The 25,386-nt window shown below is 37.5% G+C and overlaps 1 protein-coding gene across 1 annotated transcript in view; it reads right to left on the bottom strand.

Annotated features, from left to right (window-relative positions):
- Window positions 1-14,367, bottom strand: part of WDR36 (WD repeat domain 36) — a 42,572-nt gene extending 28,205 nt beyond the window's left edge. Inside the window, exons 1-7 of the mRNA XM_030326225.1 lie at window positions 14,093-14,367; window positions 11,600-11,627; window positions 9,403-9,503; window positions 4,365-4,482; window positions 3,251-3,383; window positions 1,707-1,761; window positions 182-314 (exon numbers count right to left, since the gene is read on the bottom strand). Coding sequence (XP_030182085.1) covers window positions 182-314; window positions 1,707-1,761; window positions 3,251-3,383; window positions 4,365-4,482; window positions 9,403-9,503; window positions 11,600-11,627; window positions 14,093-14,254 — 730 coding nt within the window. The 5' untranslated portion in view covers window positions 14,255-14,367. The remainder of the gene's footprint in view (window positions 1-181; window positions 315-1,706; window positions 1,762-3,250; window positions 3,384-4,364; window positions 4,483-9,402; window positions 9,504-11,599; window positions 11,628-14,092) is intronic.
- Between the last annotated feature and the right edge of the window lie 11,019 nt (window positions 14,368-25,386).

Here is a 25,386-nt window from a genome sequence, read left to right as displayed (position 1 = left end):
GAAAAAAGTATGCACCAATAATCTATCCATATTCCTATGGTTATTTGTAATGCAGTATTTCACTTATTTCTATTAAATACATTAACTTGCAAGAAAACATCCACTTGGAAAATTTCTATAAGCTTTGAAGTATACATTTTAAACATTCTTAACTCTTACTAATAATTAAGTTAAAAGTTACCTGTACGAAATGAAATTGAAGTAATAGGTCCCCAGTCTTGACGAAACTTCATTAATGTTTCATCGAATTTAATGTTGTGAATGATAACCTGACCTGACATAAGACCAACAGCAACAACATCCACAGCTGGTGCCTGAAATTTAAATTACTCACTTTTTTATTCTTAATCAAAATAGCTTCAATAATCCTGATGTTATGCATCATTAATTATGTAAAAGAAATAATAGAATATCTTCCTGAGGATGGCAAAAAAAAAAAAAAAAAAAAAAAAAACCAACAACCTAGTAAGTATTACCATTCTAGCATACTTTGATTGCTATTTCACATGGCAATATTTAGGAATGATTTTTTCAAGTTACTTCCCAGCTTCAAATCTGGTAGTCACCATCAATCCCCTCATTCCTAAAACACAGCTGACTCAGTAAGAAAACAGCCATAAAAGAAAAGGAATCTGATGTATGAAATCACTACAGATCAGTGAGTGACTGGAAAGAAACAAAAGAGATACAGCTCTTAGAAAACATAAAAAGGCTTGCCATATGCCTGGCAACATAAAAGGCCAGCTACAAAGGAAGTGAACAGTTCTTTATCCAAGGAAACAAAAACCTATAAAACATGTTAAAAGGCAAAAAAGTATTAGGATTAGTCTGTCCCAGCTCTAATATTTTATGAATAGAATCTTCATTTTATCAATGGTCTTATATACAGGCTCTATAATAAGTTTCTCTATTTTAGCACAGAAGATCAATGTTCAATACCATTACAGAATAGAATCACGTTAACCATTTTATTAATCTACCATCATGTGACCATGATGCATGGGGATATTAAAACAAGTATGATTCCTTGCCGTCAAGGGACCTAATCCTCTGATACCTCTGGGGTCTTATGGGTAGGCAAAAGCACAGCAAGGTTGATGGCACTGAGAGAGAATGAAAGAATGAATATAAGTTGGGCAGGTATAAGCAAGAGCTATTCAGAAGGACAAGGATATACTGGCAGTATACGTGTCCAATGTAAGATTCTCTGCAGAACTACATCATTCATACATGTTCCGCAGTCTCATGAAAACAAAAGCAGTTATTTATGGAAAAGTGCAATTAAAAATGTTAGGATTCGGGTCCCAATTATTCCAAGCTACAACCTTCAAAATTAGAACAAATTTCTCTGCATGACCTACAATCTCCCTTGCTTTACTGAACAACTAACTCATCTCCATCATCTCCATTCTGCACAAGGCACTGGACTACACGCTTACAAAACGATTGGTAAACATTGTTCCATAGCAACTATAGGTTTAGAGCCTAATTCCAGGTAAAAAGATTTCCATAAATGTTTATAGGCAAAGGCATTATTGTTTTCAATGACATTTCCAAAACACTACCTTTTAGGGCAATATTTATAAAAATAAACTACTTTGTATATTATTTTTGTCTTTAGGTCTAAAAAATATGGTTGACCCCTGAAACTGAAAGATCACACTACTAACTTCTTTTCTTCTCTGACTTAACAAAAAAATACTAACCTGCTGAAGAGCTGTGACTCCAATTTTCCATCCCAGAAACGTATACAGAAGCTTACTACAGGAAGAAAAGTAGTTGAAAGTTTTTATTTTTTAGGGAAACAAAATCGACTATATATTAAAAAGCAAAATAATAATGGGTGATATTTAAGTTGTTTCTCTGACCCACAGTATTCTAAGTATATATATATTAACTTATTTAATACTCAAAATGATTCCATGAGGTAGATATTATCACCATTTTCCAGATAAGAAAATAAGAAACTTAATTATGTGAAACAATTAAGCTAAGGTTCTATGGCTAATAATTCATAGAGCCCAGACAGACCAACTCCAGATCCTATGCCCCATGCTGCTAGTAACTACTACATTATGCGAACTCTTTAAGAAATAGAAAAAAAATACAAGCTAAAAATCATTTTATATTACAGACTATAACAAAAAACCATCTTAGAATGTAGGTGGATCTTGTTTTTTCACTGCAATGTATTTCTAGAAAAATATTACCAATGGGAATATAACTATGATACTTATGTTATATAACTGTCACATGACAATAGTGATGCTGCTCTAAATTACAGAATCAAGCCACAAACGATAAAGAAGTCCATGAAGAAACAGATTCTGAAATTGTTATAATGATATTCAATAAAGTATTAAATCATATAGTAAATTTAGTAAGTGGGCACAGATTAGTTACTCAATGATTATCCAAGGAATATTTAATGTAAAATAGTGTGTAAACATCACATAAAGAGCCTCAAGATATAATGCAGGAGCAGAGACAATACTTCTGTCATTATCCCTAAACCTACAAGGGTAGGTAGTCAATATTTGCTAAATTGAATGAAAACACTGATTTAAAACTATGAACTAGGATAAATGTTAAACCTTTGATAATCTTATTTTCCCTTTCAAATTTATGAGGGATTTAGAAAGTACAATTTGGATGGTCAAATATTTTTGTCTTTTTAATGCTATACAAAGATTGAACTATCACTTTTTTCTCCGGATAAATGTTCAAATAACAGGTGGAGGTATTCAAAACCATTTATCTAGCCCTCCAGCTATACCAATAATATTATAGTAAATGTCCATCAAGTTTGTGGTTGATAATACAAGGACTTTTACTCTAAAAATGATTCCTAAATGCTAGCACTAAATTAATACTGATTGACTTTGCCTTCTCCTACTTCTTCAGTTTATTGAAAACTAGATGCTGTCCAGTGACCAACACATAATTATTTTCTTATGTTACTTTACTAGAGTCTTCTCTATAGTTATATGGATTCTTTACAGATTAGGGCCATTAGTATATACTTTTAAATGGATACTTATGAAGCTGCCTACCATATGCCAGGACCACATGCCACCTTTTGCCTATGTGATACCGTGAGTAACAACACCAAAAGTAGGTATACTTATAGAAGGCCCTCAGGTAAACATATAAAGGCAGGGAGAATTGAGAGACTTAAGTATGCATTAGGGAGTGGTAGGTAAGGATAAAATGGGAACCACCTACATTATATTCTAAATAAAGTGCTTACTTGGATTTTACATTCCACAACTGTAGGCTTCCTTGTTCACTGCCAAGAAGTATTTTATTCAAGTAGGTACTTGGGTGCAAAATTGCAGAAATTTTAAATACTGATTTATCAAAAGTCAATTGCAGATATTCCTCTACAAAAGTAAAAGTTATAAACAACATGTAATTATTTTTCATATATCCATATATCTAGCCCTTAAAGTAAGCCTACCATATCAGAGATTTATGTCTTAATATAAACCAAAGACTTACATTCGAACCTTTACACATTCCTTGAGAAATTAAATGTGATGAGGGGCAACTTGTAAATGTAATTTAGACTGTCAAAAGTTCTCTAAAATTCTAATATCAGTACTATTAAAAATTCCACTCATTGCTGAACTTGTTTATAGGAATAAAAAATAAGGCTTAAAAAAAGGAATCAGCCTTACTATTTTTATAATTTGATCAAGAGGCAGAGTGAATATTCCAAAGTGAAGTACTTATACTGAACTCTTCCATGGAGTGAAAGGCCAAATATCTAGGGAGATTGATGGGTCTCTCAAAGATGTAAAAAGTAAGAGGCAAATCTTGGTGAAAGTAAAAACAGTGATTCTCATACATTTCCACCAAACATAGCTTGCTACCACTGTATAAGACTATCACAGTTAAAGAACACTGACTCATATTCTTAGAGAAAGGATGTATACTTTCCTTTAGGTTATAGGATCTTTACAGGATCTTTACAGGATCTTTAGTTTACTACCACAATCTCCTTTGCGGAAAGTTGAAAATACAAACCAAGAGTTACTCAGGTGTAATCATATACCAAAATGCACTCTACAGAGAAAATAATTCACGCATCACTGAACTTGGAGAACTGCAATGGAAAATGTATTAGCTGAAATTAATACATTAAAAGGTTATAAATACTATAGTTAGCTCCTAGCTGACTAAAATTATCTATCCATTTTTTACTTACAACCTTTTTCTTCATATATATTAAAGAGTCTAAATTTTTTTCTGATTACATGTGAAACCTCTGACATAGAAGTTGTGTTTACATAGGTTTTTAATTTTAGCTGCACACATACTATCTGCCCCCATGATAATGCAATAAATTGGCTCATTCTTACCTTCTGAATATATGTGCCAAATAATAAGAATGCTGTCAGTATCAACAGAGATAATGTGATCCCCAAAGGGTTGCAACAGATGGATTTCTGCTTTATGACCCTTAAAGGTGTGTACTACCTACAATGTTAAAGTTCAAAAGAATTTAATATTATTACTCATTCAACATTTAACATTATTCATATTAACCAAAAACATGCTAATCCTAAAGATGCTCTCATTAAGAAACGTAATCCAACTTTTGATTATCCAAGGTTAGATTAACAAATGGCAAGGAACCAGGCATTTTCACCTGCTCCCTCAGCCAGTCCAATAATAAGGAAGCCTAAACTAGAAACACAGAAATGAGACCTCTGAAGTTCAACCTCACAACTGAGCTTAGGGAGGACACATACAGCCGGGCTGTTCACCCAATCTAACCAGCACTACTCCATGCATCCTAAAAAAATGGTTATGCTCTAGAAGGCTAACTCTATAAGCTCCATCACCAGCTGGCTTCCAGATGAGATAGGGAGGATAGAGTACTTCTGTTTTGACACACAGAGACCCTTATCCTTACAGTAGCTGCATTCCTTAAGAACTACAGCCCCTTCTCCATGATTTCAGTTCTCACCAAATTCCAGAAACGTTATTTCTTCTCCTTGTCCTTTGGACCTAGAAGTGGTAACAGCTTCCTACAATTCCTGCAATTAGTCTCTCATGCCTTGCCACCCTTACTTTCTCTCTATTTGTATCTTCCAGGGAAAACTACAAACTGCAGTATTTTGTATTAAAAAAAAAAAAAAAAGGACATTTTTCCTGACTCTAAAAATTCAAACAAGTCCCATTAAAGACCTCCACAGGTAAACTGCCCTCCTCTGCCACAGGGAGTGATGATGGAGGACCCTGGGAACAAATGTCAGTCCAAGTTAGACCTTGACAAGTACACTGATCCGAATCCTTGGCTATCTAGGCAGCCATACTGCCACTTCCCTTTTCATTCTGGACCTCCTGAGCCAGGTCATCTCTCAAGGCTGTTTTTCCAGAACAAACTTAGAAACCAAATGAGAGATTAAGAAAAGACCCTTCCTTACCAGTGTAGAAAACAGAGAATCTTGTTTTCTCTATACAGAGAACCACTTGGTTCTTAGAAAAGGAGTCATGGGCTGAGTTGTTCATAATGAAAAATTCAATCCACATAAAGTAGTGGCATAAATAAAATGAAAACATGACAGTCCAAAACCTCAGGTATACAGCAAAGGCAATATAAGAGAGAAGTATATATCAATTCAGGCCTTCCTAGAGAAGGAAGAAAGGTCTCAAATACATAACCTAAACTTTCACCTAAAAGAGCTGAAAAAAGAACAGCAAATGAAGCCCAAAACAGCAGAAGAAGGGAAATGATTTTAGAGCAGAAATCAATGACAGCGAAATTAAAAAAAAAAAAAAAAAAAAAAAAAATAGAAAAAAAATCAATGAAACCAGAAGCTGGTTCTTTAAAAGAATTAACAAAATTGATAAACCACTAGCAGGACTGATCAAAAAGAAAAAAGAAAGGACCCAAATAAATAAAATCACAAATGAAAGAGGAGAGATCACAACCAACACCGCAGAAATACAAACAATAATAAGAGAATATTATGAAAAATTATATGCCAACAAATTGGGCAATCTGGAAGAGATGGACAAATTCCAAAACATGTAAATTACCAAAACTGAAACAGGAAGAAACAGAAAATTTGAACAGACCCATAACGAGTAAAGAAATTAAATCAGTAATAAAAAATCTCTCATAAAACAAAAGTCCAGAGCCAGATGGCTTTGCAGGGGAATTCTACCAAACATTTTAAGAAGAGTTAACATCTATTCTTTTTAAGCTGTTCCAAAAAATAAAAATGGAAGGAAAACTTCCAAACTCATTCTATGAGGCCAGTATTACCTTGATTCCAAAACCAGACAAAGACCCCACTAAAACGGAGAACTATAGACCAATTTCCCTGATGAACATGGATGTAAAAATTCTCAAGATAATAGCAAACTGGATCCAACAATACATTAAAAGAATTATTCACCATGATCAAGTGGGATTTATTCCTGGAATGCAGGGTTGGTTCAATATCTGCAAATCAATCAATGTGATGCATCACATTAATAAAAGGATAAGAACCACATGATCCTCTCAACAGATGCAGAAAAAGCATTTGACAAAAAACAGCATCCTTTCTTGATAAAAACCCTCAAGAGGTATGGATAGAAGGAACACACCTCAAGATCATAAGGACATATATGAAAGACCCACAGCTAATATCATCCTCAATGGGGGAAGACTAAGAGCTTTTCCCCTACAGGCAGAAACACGACAGGGATGTCCACTCTCACCATTGTTATTCAACATAGTGTTGGAAGTCCTAGCCTCAGCAATCAGGCAGCAAAAAAGAAATAAAAGGCATCCAAATCAGCAGGAAGGAAGTCAAACTTTCACTATTTGCAGATGACATGATACTCTATATGGAAAACCCAAAAGATTCAACCAAAAAACTGCTACAACTGATACATGAATTCAGCAAAGTCAAAGGATATAAAAACCAATGTACAGAAATTGGTTTCATTTCTATACACCAATAATGAAGCAGCAGAAAACAAAATAAAGGAATCAATCCTATTTACAATTGCACCAAAAACCATAAGATACCTAAGAATAAATCTAACCAAAGAGGTAAAGATCTATACTCTGAAAACTACAAAACAGTAAGAAACAGAAAAACATTCCATGCTTGTGGATTGGAAGAACAAATAGTGTTAAAATGTTGATACTGCCCAAAATAATCTACATATTCAATGCAACCCCTATCAAAATAACACCAGCATTCTTCACAGAGCTAGAACAAACAATTGTAAAATTTGCATGGAACCAGAAAAAAATCCCGAATAACCAAAGTACTGTTGGAAAAGAAAACCAAAGCAGGAGGCATCACAATTCTGGACTCCAAGCTGTATCAGAAAGCTGTAATCAAGAGAGTATGGTACTGTCACAAAAACAGACACTCAGATCAGTGGAACAGAATAGAGAACCCAGAAATGGACCCACAAACGTATGGCCAACTAACCTTTGGCAAAGCAGGAAAGAATATCTAACGGAAAAAAGAGTCTCCTCAGTAAATGGTGTTGGGAAAACTAGACAGAGACACGCAGAAGAATGAACCTGTACCACTTTCTTATACCACAGACAAAATAAACTCAAAATGGGTGAAAGACCTAAATGTAAGACAGGAAGCCATCAAAATCCTAGAGAAGAAAATAGGCAACAACATCTTTGACCTCAGCTGCAACAACTTCTTACTTGACATGTCTCTGGAGGCAAAGGAAACAAAAGCAAAGATGCTACTGGGACCTCATCAAGATAAAATGCTTCTGCAAAACGAAGGAAACAATCAGCAAAACTAAAAGGCAACCAATGGAATAGAAGATATTTGCAAGTGACATATCAAATAAAGAGTTAGTATCTGAACTCTATAAACAACTTATCAACCTCAACACCCAAAAAACCAATAATCCAGTGAAGAAATGGGCAAAAAAACCATGAATAGACACTTTTCCAATGAAAACATGGCTAACAGACACATGAGAAGATGCTCAACATCACTCATCACCAGAGAAATACAAATCAAAACCACAATGAGATACCACCTCACACCTGTCAGAATGGCTAACATTAACAACTTAGGCAACAACAGATGTTAGCAAGGATGCGGAGAAAGAGGAACCCTTTTGTGCTGCTGGTGGGAATACAAACTGGTGCAGCCACTCTAGAAAACAGTATGGAGGTTCCTCAAAAAATTAAAAACAGAACTACCCTATGACCCAGCAATTGCACTACTAGGCATTTATCCACGGGATACAAGTGTACTGTTTTGAAGGGACATATGCCCCCCAATGTTTATAGCAGCACTATCAACAATAGCCAAAGTATGGAAGAGCCCAAATGTCCATCGACTGACTAATGGATAAAGAAGATGTGGTATTTATATACATTGGAATGTTACTCGACGATCAAAAAGAATGAAATCTTGCCATTTGCAACAAAATGGATGGAACTAGAGTGTATTATGTCAAGCAAAATAAGTCAGAGAAAGACAAATACATGATTCACTCATATGTGGAATTTAAGAAACAGAACAGATGAACATAAGGGAAGGGAAGCAAAAATAAGATAGAAACAGAGAAGGAGACAAACCATAACAGACTCTTAAATACAGAGAAGAAACTGAGAGTTGCTGGCAGGGTGGTGGGTGGGGGGCTGGGCTAAATGGTAAATGGGTGATGGACATTAAGAAGGGCACTTGTTGGGATGAGCACTGGGTATTTTATGTTAGTATGAATCACTAAATTCAATTCCTGAAATCATTATTAGACTATACACTCACTAGCTTGGATTTAAAAAAATTTTTTTAACGTTTTATTTTACTGTTTTAAGTGAGAGAGGAACAGAGCATGAGCTGGGGAGGGGCAGGGAGAGAGGGAGACAGAATCCAAAGCAGGCTCCAGGCTCTGAGCTGTCAGCACAGAGCCTGACATGGGGCTCAAACCCACAAACTGTGAGAGCATGACCTGAGCAGAAGTCAGACGCTCAACTGACTGAGCCACCCAGGTGCCTCTCACTAACTTGGATTAAAAAAAAAAAAAGGAAAGGAAAAAAAAAAGAATCTCCTGGGAAAGCATCTTCAAAAGTATTTTCTAAATCCTACCCCACCCAAAAACACAAAGTAGAAAGCTCAGGATATGAGACCCAACTGGGCAGGAAAATTTTTGAAGAAGCTGCCCAAATTAATTCTGATGTTCAACCCTGATGAAGAAAACTGAAGTACCAGTTTTAACTAATTTTGAAAATTTGATGAAATCAACTTTCTCTTCCTCCAGAAAACCAGATAAATGTTTAAAACAAAACAAGTACATGTCCAGAGAATTCTAATAGAAGAACAGTAACATTAAAGTTCCCTCCACTTTCACTACAATTAACTATTAACTGCAAAAAACACATTAAAATAGTTCAGTGATACAAACCTCTTTATTACGGGCAAATGCAGAGAAAACATTCCCATAAGCAGCAAAGACTAGCCTCCCATCAGCTGCCATACAGCAGATATCCTGTGGGACAGAGTTACCTAGGTAAAAGAAAATATAAAAGAAATAAGAAATTGTAAGATCTTGGCACAGATAGAAATCTCAAGTATACATATACCATTTTTCATGGCTATAATTAAAAAATATGTATCTATGTGTAGATACATGAATAAAAACTAATAATCGGTATAAACTTGACTTCAATGTTACTTTATACTTCTAATAATAACTACCAGACTGAGAATATTAAATCACCTGATCTTCCCTAAGAGAATTAAAATCTAATATTTACAGACATTAAAATGTAATCCTAAAGAAATGAAAAGCTTTTTGAAGTTATTTGGAAAAAAATCACACTTCACATAAAAAACTGGCAGATAGTTATCAACCCTTCATGTAAATGCCAGGAATGTCACATTTACTTATAACTCTAGGAAAATTTTTAAAGTAAATCAAGACCTAACCCCTATTTAAGTCTATGCTTTGGGAAAACCTCAGAAAAATTCCCTATGATACTCTAAATCCTGACCCTTTAAATGAACAATACAGTTATCTACTCAGTCTTCTCCAAGGCAAATACGCCTATCACCTCTAGCCATTTCTCACACGATATGATTTCTTTATTCCTCTCTATCATGGTCACGTTGGCCTTTTCTTTTTATTCCTTGTTTTAGGGGCAGGAGAGTTAGAAGATAGATGATTGTTTTAAGTATTTTTCATGCTGCATATTCTACTTTAAGATTTCATTCCCAGGGCATCTGGGTGGCCCAGTCTGTTACGCGTCTGACTCTTGATCTTAGCCCAGATCATGATCTCACGGTTCATGAGCTCAAGCCCCACACTGGGCTCTGTACTGACAGTGCAGAGCCTGCTTGGGGTTCTCTCTCTCCCTCTCTCTCTGCCCCTCCCCCACACACGTGCTCGCTTGCTCTCTCTCAAAATAAATAAAATAAAACTTAAAAAAAAAATTTCATTCCCCAAATACTATTTTCATAGGTTTATTAATCACTTTGTATTCAACTTAGGCTATAGTGCCCTTCTATAATCGTTTTAAAATTTTAAGTTAATCAGACACATACACTAGGTTCGTTATAGCTCTCCTCTGTTTCTGTTACAAAGATCACATTTCATGGTTATACTACAATCTCTCAGCCCTGGAAGGCCCTTTATTCTGTAAAACGGTTTCCAAAAAAATAAATTTTCCTTCTATTGGAAAAGTATCAAAACGTAGGAAAAGGGAAAACCCTTCCTTACAGTAGAAGGAATGATGGAACCCGAAAATCACTATTTGGTAATCATCATTCTAATAACTGGTTCAGGCAAGTACCATCACTAAGTGACAAAATGGTGGGTAAAACTCTCAAAAGTAACAGGATATTTACACTGTCTCACTGTATCTAACCACAAGATACTTATTAATTACAAAGAGTAAAACTTTAAAATGGAGCCTCCTGACAAATGTTACCTTAATAAAATGATCAAAGTTACCACTGCCAGGAATAGAACTAATCAACAGCATGTGCCTGCTAATAAAATTCACTGAGAATTCTGAATTATTTCTTTGTTATTCTTGTCATAGTGCATAACCTGAATCTAATCATGAGAAAACAGCAGAAAAAGTCAAATTGAAGGACATTCTATAAAAGAACTGGCCTATACTCTTCAAAAATATCAATGCTGTGAAACACAAAGTCTAATCAACTATTCTAAATTTAAAAAGACTAAAGAGATGACAACTACATGTGACATCTGATCCTATCCTGAACTTATTTTTTAACTATGTAAGTTTATCAGAAATACACAATGAATTTCTTATATATTCTGTGTCTTAAAATTAATGTCAAAAACTTAATATATTTAAAAAAAATTTTTTTAACATTTATTTTTGAGCGACAGAGTGATACTGAGCATGAGTGAGGGAGGGGCAGACTGAGAGGGAGACACAGAATCCAAAGCAGGCTCCATGCCTCGAGCTGTCAGCACAGAGCCCAACACGGGGCTCGAACTCACGAACCACAAGATCATGACCTGAGCCAAAGTCAGACGCTTAATGGACTGAGCCACCCAGGTGCCCCCAAATTTAATATTTTTAAAAGACACTAAACATGAATAAATTCAGGATGAAGTTTATACTTACTTACTGCCACCAGACTAAGTTTCTGAACCTGTTTTTAAAAAGAAAAAAAAATATATTAGATTATAATTGCTTTTGTTAATGAAAATTTAACACTTGAAAACTAAGATAATCTCATACATAAATCTGCTATGCTCTCTTTCCTAAAAAATATATTTACTGACCCTAATTTTTCATTATTAGGAAAACTTATATTTTCAACTATTTCATCAGGAGCGGTGATGGAAGGGGGACATAAACGTTTTCTACAAAGGGTCATATAGTAAATACTTCAGGGCTTGGCAGGCTATGTGGTCTTTGCTGAAACTATGCAACTGCTAACAAAACTTGAAAGCAACCACATATAATATATAAACAAATGTGTATAGCTCTATTCCAATAAAGTTGACTTATGTATACAGAAATTTGATTTTCATGTAATTTTAATATGTCATGACATATTATTAGTTTTTATTTTTTCTCCAACCATTTAAAAATGTCAAAACTGGGGCACCTGGATGGCTCAGTCGGTTAACCGTCCGGGTTTGGCTCAGGTCACGATCTCGCAGTCCGTGAGTTCGAGCCCCGTGTCGGGCTCTGGGCTGATAGCTCAGAGCCTGGAGCCTGCTTCCGATTCTGGGTCTCCCTCTCTCTCTGACCCTCCCCCATTCATGCTATGTCTCTCTCTGTCTCAAAAATAAATAAACGTTAAAAAAAATTTTTTTTAAATGTCAAAACCACCCATCTCTGAAGCACAGAGTTCAGTGAGGTATAAGTGTAAATTCAAATCCCAGAGATGCTAGAATATTAAGACTGAAAGGGCCCTTGGAGATCAAATTACATATCCCATATTTCTTTTATCTTTTTTTTTTTTTACATATCCTATATTTCTTAAATGTAAACACACACAGGTCTCCATACCATGCAAAATTTAATTATATTGTATTCTACTACTGTGGAAAATTTTACTTAGAGATCATTATATTAGAATAAACTCGAACAAATAAACTCAAAACACTTAAACTCAAAAAGATAAACAAAAATGTCACAGATATACAAAAACAAATGCAGGATAGGACTGGCTTGCAGGCTGTAATTAGCTGATCCCAATCTATGGTTACTGATCCAGCAACATGACCTTGACAAAATTAATCAATCTCCCTGTGTCTCAAATTCCTCCTCATCTGTAAAATAAGAATTAAAATAAGTACCAGGCACCTGAGTCGGTTAAGAATCCGACTCTTGATTTTAGCACAGGTCATGATTTCATTGTTCATTGGATGGAGCCCCTCTTCCTCACAGTCAGTGCCAAGTCCAAATGGGATTCTCTCTCTCCCTCTCTCTACCCCTTCACCACTAGCGTGCCCGTGCGTGCGTGCTTTCTCTCTCTCTCAAAATAAATAAACTTAAAAAAAAATAAATAAAATAGGTACCTGCTTTATGGAGTTGTTATGAGTATTCAATGTATAAAATGTGTTAACGGAGCCAGGCATAATTAACGTTTAATAAACGTTAGCTGCCATCACCAGCACCATCTCCACTTTGGGCATGTCCCTCACTTTCCTCTTCCACTAACTCAACCAGCTACCAACAACCAACTCTTCTTGCTACTAACACATTTGCTTCCCACAATCCTTAAAAGAATGCAACTTCACAGCTCAGCTTCCACAAAAAGCGCTTCATCAACACTGGCTATTATCATCTTTATCATAAAAAAAAAGCTCCCTGCTTTCACAGAGCATACATTCCTTCGGAGAAGATGAAGGGGAAAAAGTAAACAGCAACAAAAGACTATGATTCATAAGAAATTAAAGGAGAAAAACCATCACTAACAAGCAGGAAGCCCTGGGACAAATAACTTAATTTCTGAGATTGTTTCCTAGTTTATACAAGGGTGCTACGGAAAACGGTAAACGATACATATCTCACAAAGAAGTTGCTGCCAGGCTTAGACTAAGAAGCACCGTACGAGACCCTCAAATGTTAGTAGAAAATAGATGCTCAGGGGAAGTTTAAGGAAACTAGTTTGCTACCAAATGTGAACAGTCCCCAAAATCATAATTAATCTCACCCCCTCCAAGATCTTCCAATGTATTTTAGTCTGAATTTCTAATCCAGCGTGTCAGAAATTGCACAATAAAATGTCTTACAAGTCCTTCTCGTTAAGAGGGGGCAGAAACTGGTCTTAATCACGTTTACATCTTCAAGGGAACCTGAACGGATATTTACTGAACAAATACACTGCTATAGAACTGAAATGTTCTCTGGTACTTTTCCCTAGCTGGACAGTCTCCGAAACTCGCCCCAAGCGGATTGCAAGGGCTACAACAACAGCACGTGGATGTAAAGTCGTGATGAAACTGGACAGGTAGGAGTTAGGGAAGAGACGGCAGAAACGCAAGCCCTTGATCAGTGGGGGAGCAGAGCAGGACTGCCCCTGGAGACAGCTGAGGCAGCTCTCAGCTGGGGGCTAAGAGGGTGGTTCCCGGGAGGCTGGCGAAGGAAGAAGTCACTCACGTCATAGGTGTGGAAGCTCTTGCCCACGCAGGTCGTCACATAGAATCGGCGCTTCAGAGCACTGAACCGCACCACGTGTGGAATGTCGTTGCTAAAAAGCCCCAAAGCCCGGAAACCCGCGAAAAGCGCGCTGCTGGTTCGACCTCCCGTCCCACCCTCCATCGATACTGCGGTCCAGGCTCCTCTGAGCTCTAGTCCCGATGAAAACCAGCGGACCAGGTCCTTCCCTTCTTCTCGTGGCAGTTCTTTAACCGCTCTACAAACTCACAAGCGCTTCCGGTTTCCCCTGCCAATCGGTTAGCAGACACGGCTCTCAGTGCAATTGAAAAAGAACTCCCACCGGAGCTCGCAGAGGAGGCGCGACTTCGGTTCCGCGGGCGGTCGTCTCCAGGGTTCCAGAGATGTTTCCCACGTCTGGTGGGGTTGAAAGAAAACTGCAACAGGGACCTTGGGGGAGGGCGAGCGGCAGGGGAAGCGGAACGACCCGGACGGTGAAGGGAGACCAGGTGTAGTGTTGACAGAGTCAAGTTAAACGTGCAGTTATAAAATTGCATGAAACCATGAGACTCTCGAGAAAATCTGAACACTGGATATTTGATGATATTAAGAAATTATTGTGGGGCGCGTGGGTGGCTCAGTCGGTTGAGCGTCCGACTTGGGCTGAGGTCATGATCTCGGGGTCGGTGAGTTCGAGCCCTTCGTCAGGCTCTGTGCTAACAGCTCAGAGCCTGGAGCCTGCCTCAGATTCTGTGTGTCTCTCTCTGTCTCTCTCTGCCCCTCCCCCACTCATATTTTCTCTCTCTCTCTCTCTCTCTCTCTCTCTCTCTCTCTCTCTGTCAAAAGTAAACATAAAAAAATTTTTAATAATAAAAAAGAAATTATTGTTAATTTTTATATGTGATATTAGCATTATGATTATGCTTTTAAAGATTCTTACCTTTTGTAGATAGATACCGGCATATTTACGGATGAAGTGATATATCTGGGGTTTGCTTTCAAAATAACTGGGGATGAGGTGAAGCATTTAGATGAAATAGAGCTGGTAATTGTTTAATCTGGGGATTGGGTATTTGAGAGTTCACAATACTATCCCTATGCTTGAGTATAAAATTGAAATTTTCCATAATACAAAGATTTTTTTGTTTTTTACTGAGTTTGTTTACAGTAAAAAAAATGTAATATTAATGTGTTACTTTAAATCTCTGACTGATGGAAATGTTTACAAATGATTTTAACTACTAGATAAGCATTTTTAAGAGTTTTGTAAACTGTGTGCAATGCAGATGTTGCTTTTATAATAAAACTTAAGATGTCTGCATGTATTGACAGTTTGGGAAGAAAATTGAAAAACGTCTTCAGGCTTTACAGTTCACAAGCCCTTGACACCCATTATTTAATATAATCTTCAAATTAAAGCTGTGAATTTAGGACAAATATTATATTACTGTTTTCTAAATGAGCAAACTGGTTCATTGGGGTTAAGTGATTTGTACAAAGTTCTGAGATTTTTTAGCATCTAAATCCAGACTAGCACTAGGTTTAGAAAAGGAGAAGAAGCTGGGGGGCGGGGGGTGTCACTGAAGGAAATGATAGGAAAATGTGCATCCAGCAGTCACACTTTCAAGACCAAACTTTCAGTCACAGAATGGGTGTGGATTCACATTAGATAAGGAACCTGAAATTCCCAGAGATTACCTAATTTACCAAGGGTCACTTAATTAATAGTAGTCACCAATTTGAATTTAGCTCTGACAATCAGATTTATGTTCTTTAACCTCCATCTGGACAGTGAGGCAAAAGTTTAAAAAATTAGAGCCATCATTGAAGATTTAGTAGTATACTAGCAGTAGATACACATGCCAGCTGTTGTGCTGTGATTTTTTAAGGGGGATGTTAGTGGCTGATTGTGAGTCTTCCAGTTTAACCGTTGGCCAAAGTTTATTTCTCCCCACAAGTTACCTCCCTGAGTTGCTTCCTATTCAGCTGACAGCAAAGTGTGTGAATGTGTGGTGGGAGAAAAGGAACTAGCTATTACTCTTTTTGCTTAGAGATGCCCGTAAGGATACTAGTCACAAAGAATAAAAGAAAATGGAAATGTAGTAGAGCATTGACAAATGATGGTTTTCAATTTGATTCAACACACTGGGGCTTCACAAGATTCAGGTAAATTAAACATACAGCTGTGTCATCTTGTCATTTCTAACTTTTTAAAAAAATTTAAATATGACTGTTTCTGTGTAGTTTTTGTAATAAAAAGTCCATGAAGTCAGTGACTTCATGTGATGTGATCACCAACCTCCAAGATGGCCCTCAATGATTTTTACCTCCTGTAAAGTTCCTCTTGTAAAGTTCCCTCTCGCGCTAAATAGTGTTGACTTGAGTAGCCAGGCTAGGTCATAAAAGATGTTGAAGATTTTGACTTGCTCCTTTTTGGGTCACTTGCTCTGTAGGAAGTCAACTGCCATGTTGGGAGGATACTCAAGCAGTCCCATAGAGCATTTCACATGGCAAGGAATTAAGAGCCTCTTGCTAACCACCAAAACTACTTCACTGTATGTGAGAGTAGAAGCACCTTGAAACCAGATTCTTCAGTCCCAGCCAAGCCTGAGCCTTCAGATGACAGCAGCTGTGCTGATATCTTGACTGAAATGTCATGATATAGGAGAGGTATATCCAAATATTTCAAAAATAAGAAACTGATTTTCCTAAGAAAACTCTTTTGTTTTGCCCTTATATAGCCTCCTCAATCTCCTAATACTCTTTGTATCTGTATTAGTTAGAAATATTTGGGTCAGAGGGGCCTGGGTGGCTTTGTTGGTTAAGCATCCAACTTCGGCTCAGGTCATGATCTCACAGTCCATGAGTTCGAGCCCCGCATCAGGCTCTGTGTTGACAGCTTAGAGCCTGGAGCCTGCTTCAGATTCTGTGTCTCCCTCTCTCTCTGCCCCTCCCCTGCTCATACTCTGTCTGTTTCTCTCTCTCTCAAAAATAAATAAAGATAAAAATATTTGGGTCAGAAGCACAGAGAAAGCAGCAAACTTTAAAACAAAATGATTCTGCCTAGTCAATGGGGTGGGGATAGGAGCTGAGAATGCATATAGAACTAAAGGAAAAACTAGAGAACCATGCTTTAGAAAAGACAGGCACTGGACCTGCTCCTACTAACCTCTTCTTTTACTCTTCTTGCCCCTGCCACCTTGACTCTGCTCCTTTTGGGTCAGGAAAAGGAAAATGTAAGAAAACATTGTATTTCAAAGGTACGCTTTGTACTAGTCTCTTGACTGTCAAATGCCTTCTCTGTCATACATCTTGACCAACTCTTGATCTCTCTCAAGATCCTAGTCATTGCAGAGTCTATTCTGACCAGTCTCCTCCCCTTAAGAGTTCTCCCGGTGAGAGGTAAACCTTGTTTTTAGGCACTCTCATAAAAATGACTATGACTCATCTTCAGAGACACATTTGAGGATCTTCCAAGTACCATCTTGCATTTCATTTAGGTGGACTTGGTTTGAGCCTACAAAATTCTGCCACTCAGTAGGCTGGGAGTAAATCATCCATCTGACTTGCTTGTACATACTCCTAATCTCTGTAAGGGGGCGGGGGGGGGGGCTCATCATTTAGCTTTAGAATTGCAGGTGTTGGACAACTCAGTTCCCCTCTTCTTGGTGAGGACTGGTGGAAAAACCACAGCTCTCTCTACCTCTACAAATTCTCTTCAATGAATCCTCTAATTACTATCTGGCATTCTCTTACTTTGTTTGTGATCTGGTTACAGTCACCAGATCAGTTTGGCCACCTCTTAAGCAAGTCCTAAATGAATGACTTGCAAGGTTTCCTTAGACACAGGGAGACAAAGAACCTCCTGTTCTCAGCTTTGAGACTTTATTTTTTTTTTTTAATTTTTTTTTCAACGTTTATTTATTTTTGGGACAGAGAGAGACAGAGCATGAACAGGGGAGGGGCAGAGAGAGAGGGAGACACAGAATCGGAAACAGGCTCCAGGCTCTGAGCCATCAGCCCAGAGCCCGACGCGGGGCTCAAACTCACGGACCGCGAGATCGTGACCTGGCTGAAGTCGGACGCTTAACCGACTGCGCCACCCAGGCGCCCCTCAGCTTTGAGACTTTAGAAGAAGTTTCATTCCGTAGCATATTGAGTTTCCAAAAATGATCACAACAATATTGCCTATTCCTTATGCTCTTTTTTTAAAAAGTTTATTTATTTTGAGAGAGAGATCACAAGTGGGGAGGGGCAAAGAGAGGGAGGGAGGGAGGGAGGGAGAGAGAGAGAGAGAGAGAGAGAGAGAGAGAGAATCCCAAGCAGACTCTGCAGTGCAGAGCCTGATGCAAGGCCCAAACCCACAAACCACAAGATCATGGCCTGAGCCAAAGCCGGCTGCTTAACTGACTGAGCCACCCATGCACCCCTTCCTCATGCTCTTAATACAATGTGATCTTGACATTATTACTATCCAGTCTTGGGATTTTTTTCTTCCCCTTGAGCCTGGGTGGGTCTTTTTGACTTCTTCAAATAATAAAGTATGGTGAGCATGTGACTTTCAAGACAAAATCCTGTACATTCCCCCCTTGCTGTCTTGCAATACCCACTTTTGCAGTTAGCCTGCATGCAGAGAAAGCCCAAACTAGTTCATATGGAGAGACAGCCATGTGGAGAGGCCGTGTATAAGTATTACAACCCATAACCCATCTGTAGTCTAAGCTCACAGCCAGCATTAACCACCAGGCATGAGACTACAGATGCCTCTAGAATATTTCAGCCCATAGGTGTTGAGTCACTCCCAGATTTCAGTTCTCTCAACTGACATTCCATCCCTGCTGTACTCTTTCCAAATTTCTGAACCACAGAATCAATAACATAATACAGTATTTGTTTTGGAGTGGCTTATAACACAGCAACAGTAACTTGAACACATTAAATGTCTTGTAACAACAGTTATTCCATTGCTTAAGCTCTTTTCTCTGCACAGCATCCCCATACCTTCCTTCTGGATAACAGTTCCCTTTTATTCCAAGCCCAGTTCAAGTTCTACTGCCTCTGCAAATGTCTTTTCTGAGTTTTTTTATCCCACAAGTTCTCCTTTCTCTGAACTCTTCAGTGTCACTTCACTTAGTGCTTGTTTTCTGTGACAGATAAATACTTTCTTTTCATTCTTAATTAACAGAATCTCCATTATGTTCCCATAGCAGGTGGTGTAATGGTTCAATAGAGGCTAACCCCCTCCCCAGCTCCAGTGAGTGAACATTAACTAATCTAAGCTAATTGTGGAAATTAATATTTTTCTTGCCAGAAATTGGCTTAGGGAAAGACTTGAGACCTAACTCTGGCCAATGAGATTTTAGAGAGAGGCTTCTGGGAAAAGTCTGTCTAGGTTTTTGTTTTGTTTTAACAGTTGAATGCAGCTATTCTAAAAATAATATGTAGAAACAAAATGTCAAGTTATGAAGAGTAAGAAAAGAAAATCTTTTCCAGAATTCCTGCAGCAGACTTACCTCAGGTCCTATTGACCAAGGCTGCATTGTATGTTCATGTTTTAGTGGTGACAGAGAGAGGGAAAACAACTTTTCAGCGTTTTCAACATCTTTAGAGGGAGGTGGTCTCCACCACCAGCCACAGCAACAGCCTTCAAGCATAAATAAGATTTTTTCCTTTTGTATTATGTGATATCACCAACTGGAGAGCCTAAAAAATACCCGACTTAGAGATGCCATTCATAATAGGTAAAAATGGAAGTAGGGCTCTTTTTTTTATGGAATGAGATCTTAGGAGAGTTTTTTGTTCTATCTTTTCATATTATCTCTCTCAGGAAATTAAAACTCTTATAGTTTTGAACTAAAATGGCAAACTATAATACTTTCATAGCAATATTAATTAAAAATACCACTAACTATCAATATCTTGTTCTAAGAAAAACTGTAATGCACATTTTTAAATTTTCCTTCCTTGTATCTACCCTCTCTGTACCCCCTCCCTGACTTTTTTGAAAATGGCACCAATCAGAATTATAGGTTATAGAATTGACAATAATTTCTAAAAGTTTCAGTCTTACAAGAGCTTTCCAACCCAAAACCACTTCCCAAACCAGATTTTTAGTAACAGAGGAAAAAAGAATTGATAAAATTTGTGATTATTTACATAAGCCCATATATTTCACAGGAAAACCAGATTATTCTTGTGAAAATTTATGATATGATGTTTAATCAAATCAGATTCTTTGAAATAGTAAATGACAAAGAATGATCTCTCCTCTTCTGTGGGTGTAGGGATGAGAACGCTTCTTTATCTTCATCTAAGCTTCCTTTTGATAATGTAAAAAGCATTCTGTATTATTGCATTTTAAGGCTAGACTCTGATGTTACATAAGTTAGCATTAACAGCACAGAGATGATCTATAGAGCTCAGTTTAACTTGCTGAAACAGAAAAAGTTGAATATGATTTCTCTTTTCTCTTTATAATAAAAAATGTTATATTAAACTACTTATGGAAAACTGAAAAGTGCTTTTGCAATAGACATTCTTTTTCATACCAACCAGTTGGGAACAGTATACTATTTTATTTTGCCAAGGTGGTGTTGAATTCTGACTCACAGTACCAACAAACATCATTACCTACAAAGCAAAATTATTTATAACTCCAAATTTCACTTGCAATGTTAGGTTTCACTCACTGGCACTAATAATCAGTTGAATGTAGACGTGCTTAACGGAGATATATGTTATACTAGCATAGCATTGTGGCCCAAGTGTGTGCCAGTGGTGTTGATATGATAGTGATTCTTTACAAGGGAAGCCAGGGTAACTCTACAGACTGACTTTGCCTTGTCCCGAGCTATACAGATCTTCAGAAACACAGATGTGGCTATAAGAAGACGGACATCTGAATCAAAGGAGAAAGGCAGTGTAGTGTAACAGAGTACTGAACTAGGTGATGCCTTTTTCTACCATTTGACCCACATCACTTAACTTCTCTAGTCCAGGGTTTCCTCTTTAATTAGTGCTCCTGGTTTGAATTGTTGAGAATAACTGGCCCGCTAACTTGAACATCTGACTTGTACATTCCTGAACAAGGAAATCTTGATTTATAGTACTTGGCACAAATAGTCTTGAACACTTGGGATAATTAAAGAGCAGTTGCTGACAGAATGGTAGTTTGTTACCAGTTCTTGACATGTTGTACTTACTTGAACTTTCATTTTTACTCTGGATATCACAATAGCAGTGCACATTTCTAGCCATGTTTGAGATGTGCTTTGACAGTGATCAAGATGCTAACTGTCTGTAAATATTTATTCAAATTCAAAAAGAGAGAAGAGCTGCTTACTATACTATGAACTTATCTAATAGATTTATTTTATTTTAATAATGGATAAGTTCAATGAAAGTAGAGGTTAGTTTTTTTCTTTGTTTTATTCATTGATACACAACGAGCACCCAGAACAGTGCCTAGAACATAAGAGTTACTCAATAAACATTTGCTTCATGAAAAAAATCTACATATAAAATGCTAAAAATATGAAATGTTTTTTCTTTCCTAGATCAGTCATATCCCCTCCCAGAGTATGAGTAGTATATATTATTTGAGGATTCCCTATATTTATACACCCTCCCTATAAGATTTATCCCTGCCCTTTGCCTCGGCCTTATAGCAAATCCTTTGTAGCAGGATAGGGAGCATTTGACTTGTTTTGTTCATCGCACATAAGCATATGTGATGTACACCATGTCCCAGAAGAAGCTTGAAGAGTGATTGCATGTTTCTGCTCTTTTCCTCTGTCACAAGAAGAAAGCATGTCCCATATGGGGGTTGCTTTTTCAGCCTAAATCCTAGAATGAGAAGATGTGTGGGTAAAACCTGGAGCTTATCTGCAACATGAGTGACAACTGACTGTTGTTGTCGCAAGCCAGTGGGATTTGATGATTGTTTATTATCTCATTGTAACCTGGTGAATGCCTGTAGGAATTTCTGAAGAAGTGTGTGAAAGGTAGCATATAAAACTGATTTTTTTTTAAAAAAATGTAGTATGTTTTTCTTTATAGAAGTATTAAAGCTGTTCTTGAGAAGGTGAGGGACACAAGGTTCACAAATGATAAATATCCTTTGGTATGATTTTAAGATTTTCATATTATCTATGTTCTCAGCCATGTGCCCAGAGATGACACAAAATAGAGGCTTAGTGGATGTTTGATGCTTGAATGCTTTATTTTGCATTTGTGGGGAGGGAAGGAATAGGCAGAGGAGAGTTGTTAAGAAAGAAGCCTGTGGAGATTAGTGGCAGACTGCAACAACATTGATTAATTTTGGAATATGATAATATTTTTGCCTTTTAGATACCTACAGAAGTAATGGGGTGGGGGGGGGCAGAAAGCAGGTGGTAGACACCAGAAGATAGTTGCTGCTGACATTTCCATTTCTGACTCATGCTGGCCTTTAAGGAACAGTTTATTCTTGGGAAACAGGTATTTAACTTTTGATTTCAGTTTAGTTCATTTAATTTACTCAGTATTTTACTGAGAATCCACCATGTGTTAGTTATTATACCAGGATAAAGTATGAGCAGTACTCATAAGATTTCACTAGGTCTTCCTCAGCTTCCACATCCATGTGATCTATTTACCCTAAATGATTCCACAAATTTTCATATCCAAGATATCTCCTCCAAACAGTCTAAATTCATCCTCAACACAATTTGAAATCTCTTACCATCTCCCTCCCCATAAGAAGCATAAATAGTGCAAGGGAGAGTAGAAAGGGAGGGAACAGGGTCATAAAAGCACATTCTAGAAAAGTAGCATCTTAGCTATAATCTTTAAGGCAAGAAGAGACTTGGTTAGAGGAAGGAATATGAAATATGTTAAAGAGTGGCACTCTTGTACACGGGACCTGGTTCCCGCCCCCAACTAAGGTCACAACTTAGGCTTTGTTCCCCATGTTATTAAGGCCTGACTTCATCTTGCTCAACACCCCCTACCCCCTGCCCCACTTCAAATTACTCCTTAAATCAAATCTTATCTCTTTTTGGCCCTCATAAAAATTGCTGCTTTCAGCAATAAGTAGACTCAAAACCAGTAGACTCAAAACGAAGACTCAAAACCAAAACCAAAATCAAAGCCAAAACAAAACCTTTACTCAAGTAGCTCACACAAAGAAAAATAAAGAAGTGGGGCCGACTTCACTTTTGGTTGATCCATCCATTCGGTTGTGCACTTAAAACCTCAGGCCATTTCCATCTTATTTGCCATTCACAGCTTTAGCTCAGAGATGATCGTACGATAACTGCCAATTACAATTGTTGCTGCATGCTTTTGTCTACATGTCACAAGATGAGGTTATAGATGATGTAAATAGCATAATTAACACAGGAGCCCTAGTTGATATATGCTTAAACCAGAATTTGCAGCTTTCCTTCCACTGACCATGGAACATTTATAAAACTGACTACATACGAGGGTCGCCTGGGCAGCTCAGTCGGTTGAGCATCTGACTTAGACTCAAGTTATGATCACAGTAAGTCTGGTTAGTATGTGTCAACATACATAGTTACAGATTTTTTTTCTTGTGATGAAAACTTCAAAGATCTTCCTCTCTTCAGTTCATTATGTCCCCTCATCCTTGGAGCCCCACATCTGGCATACTGCTGTCAGCTCAGAGCCCACTTCAGATCTTCTGTCCCCCCCCCCATCCCTCCTCCACTAGCACCCTCTCTCTCTCTCAAAAATAAACATTGAAAAAAATGACAACATATGAGTCCACCAGAAAACCTCAGTTCATCTCAAAAAGTAGAAATATATAATCCACATTTCCTTTACAACATTTGGAAAAGTTCTTACTACATTAATATGGTGCATCTACTTGTACTTTACTTTTAGTGGATAGTTAGTAATTAAAATGATTATTTTTATATTAAAACACCCTTGGGTGCATAGAAAAATGAAATATATAAATTACACACATTTTTAAAGATAAAGCAGAAAACTCAAAGAAACTGCATTCGATCAACACATTGAGCTGCCTCTTCTATCTTCAATTCTTCATTCCTCCCTGCTTATAGGGAAACTGGCAATAACCTTGAGAAAATTTGTAAGCATATTTGTTTTCACAGTGGGGTGAAATCTCGTCAGTTAATCCCTAGATCCCTAGAAAAATGCAGTTAATAGGTTTAAATGGTCATTTCTTTTCCCACCTTTTGCATAGAAAATTAATGAGTACTAGCCCAGGCTATACCCACAGGAATTTCTCTTATGATGGCATTTAGGTCCCTGGGCTGGGTCTCTTTCTTTAGAGGGCTTTATTTTAGAAAGACAGCAAAGGAAACTTCCTCAGGGCAAAGGAAATTGCGTATTCAGCGACACTGAGTTTCTTTGGGTAAAAGCTGTGTTTCATTTACTTTTGTATCCCTAGTACTTGGCTGAAGGGATGGCACACAGTAGGTGCTCCATAAATGTTTTTTGGGTACATAATGTAAGCTTCCTCTTCCCTGTTGGCAGCTAAGTTGGATTTAGGTACCTTGAGCTTCTCCTGTGAGCACCAGTCCTCAGAGCGGTGGTCGGGGGAAAGTTTCTACTCAAGGAAAAATCCATGTGTTTCTATCTGCTCTATTTTGGCCTGGACTCTATGGCTAGGGTCGCCCCTCCCACTGGTGTTCAGAACAATCTAACTGGGAGGTGAGTGACAGAGTGCCTGTGGCTTTACCTGTCAGCAGGCATTCAAGAATAGGAAAATGGATGATTTGACATTGTTTACCTTTTTCTCCACTGTCTTCCAGGTGTGGGGGAAATTCAACAGGGGAAAGAAGGACTAGAGACATAGCTTGAGAAAAAGATAATCGGAATGCACCCTGAAGCCACCTATCCCCAAATATTCTCTCCATAGGTAGGGCCAAGCTACAAAGCAAGAGGGGGCATAGCCAGTGGGCTCCAAGAATGAGGGGACATAATGAACTAAAGAAATGAAGATCTTTGAAGTTTTCATCACACACACACAAAATCTATAACTATGTATGTTGATAGATACTAACCAGACTTATTGTGATGATCATTTTGCAATATATACAAATACCAAAGCATTATGTTGTACATCTGAAATGAATGTCAGTTATACTGATAAAAAAACAAATTTTTAATGAATTAAAAAATTAAGGCTAGAGTTCAAAAAAAAACTGAAGAAAAGTGATGCACCTCAGTCTACTAACCACATTAAAAAGACCATTCATAAGAAGCTAATTTGAGAATCGTTTTATTAAGAAATATATTGTGTCAATTACAAAGCAATATGTACA

The sequence above is a fragment of the Lynx canadensis genome, chromosome A1 (genome assembly GCF_007474595.2).
Source record: "Lynx canadensis isolate LIC74 chromosome A1, mLynCan4.pri.v2, whole genome shotgun sequence".
NCBI classification, from domain to species: Eukaryota; Metazoa; Chordata; class Mammalia; order Carnivora; family Felidae; genus Lynx; species Lynx canadensis.
Note: the sequence above shows the minus strand (reverse complement) of the source record. Positions and strands in the feature narration are given on the sequence as shown.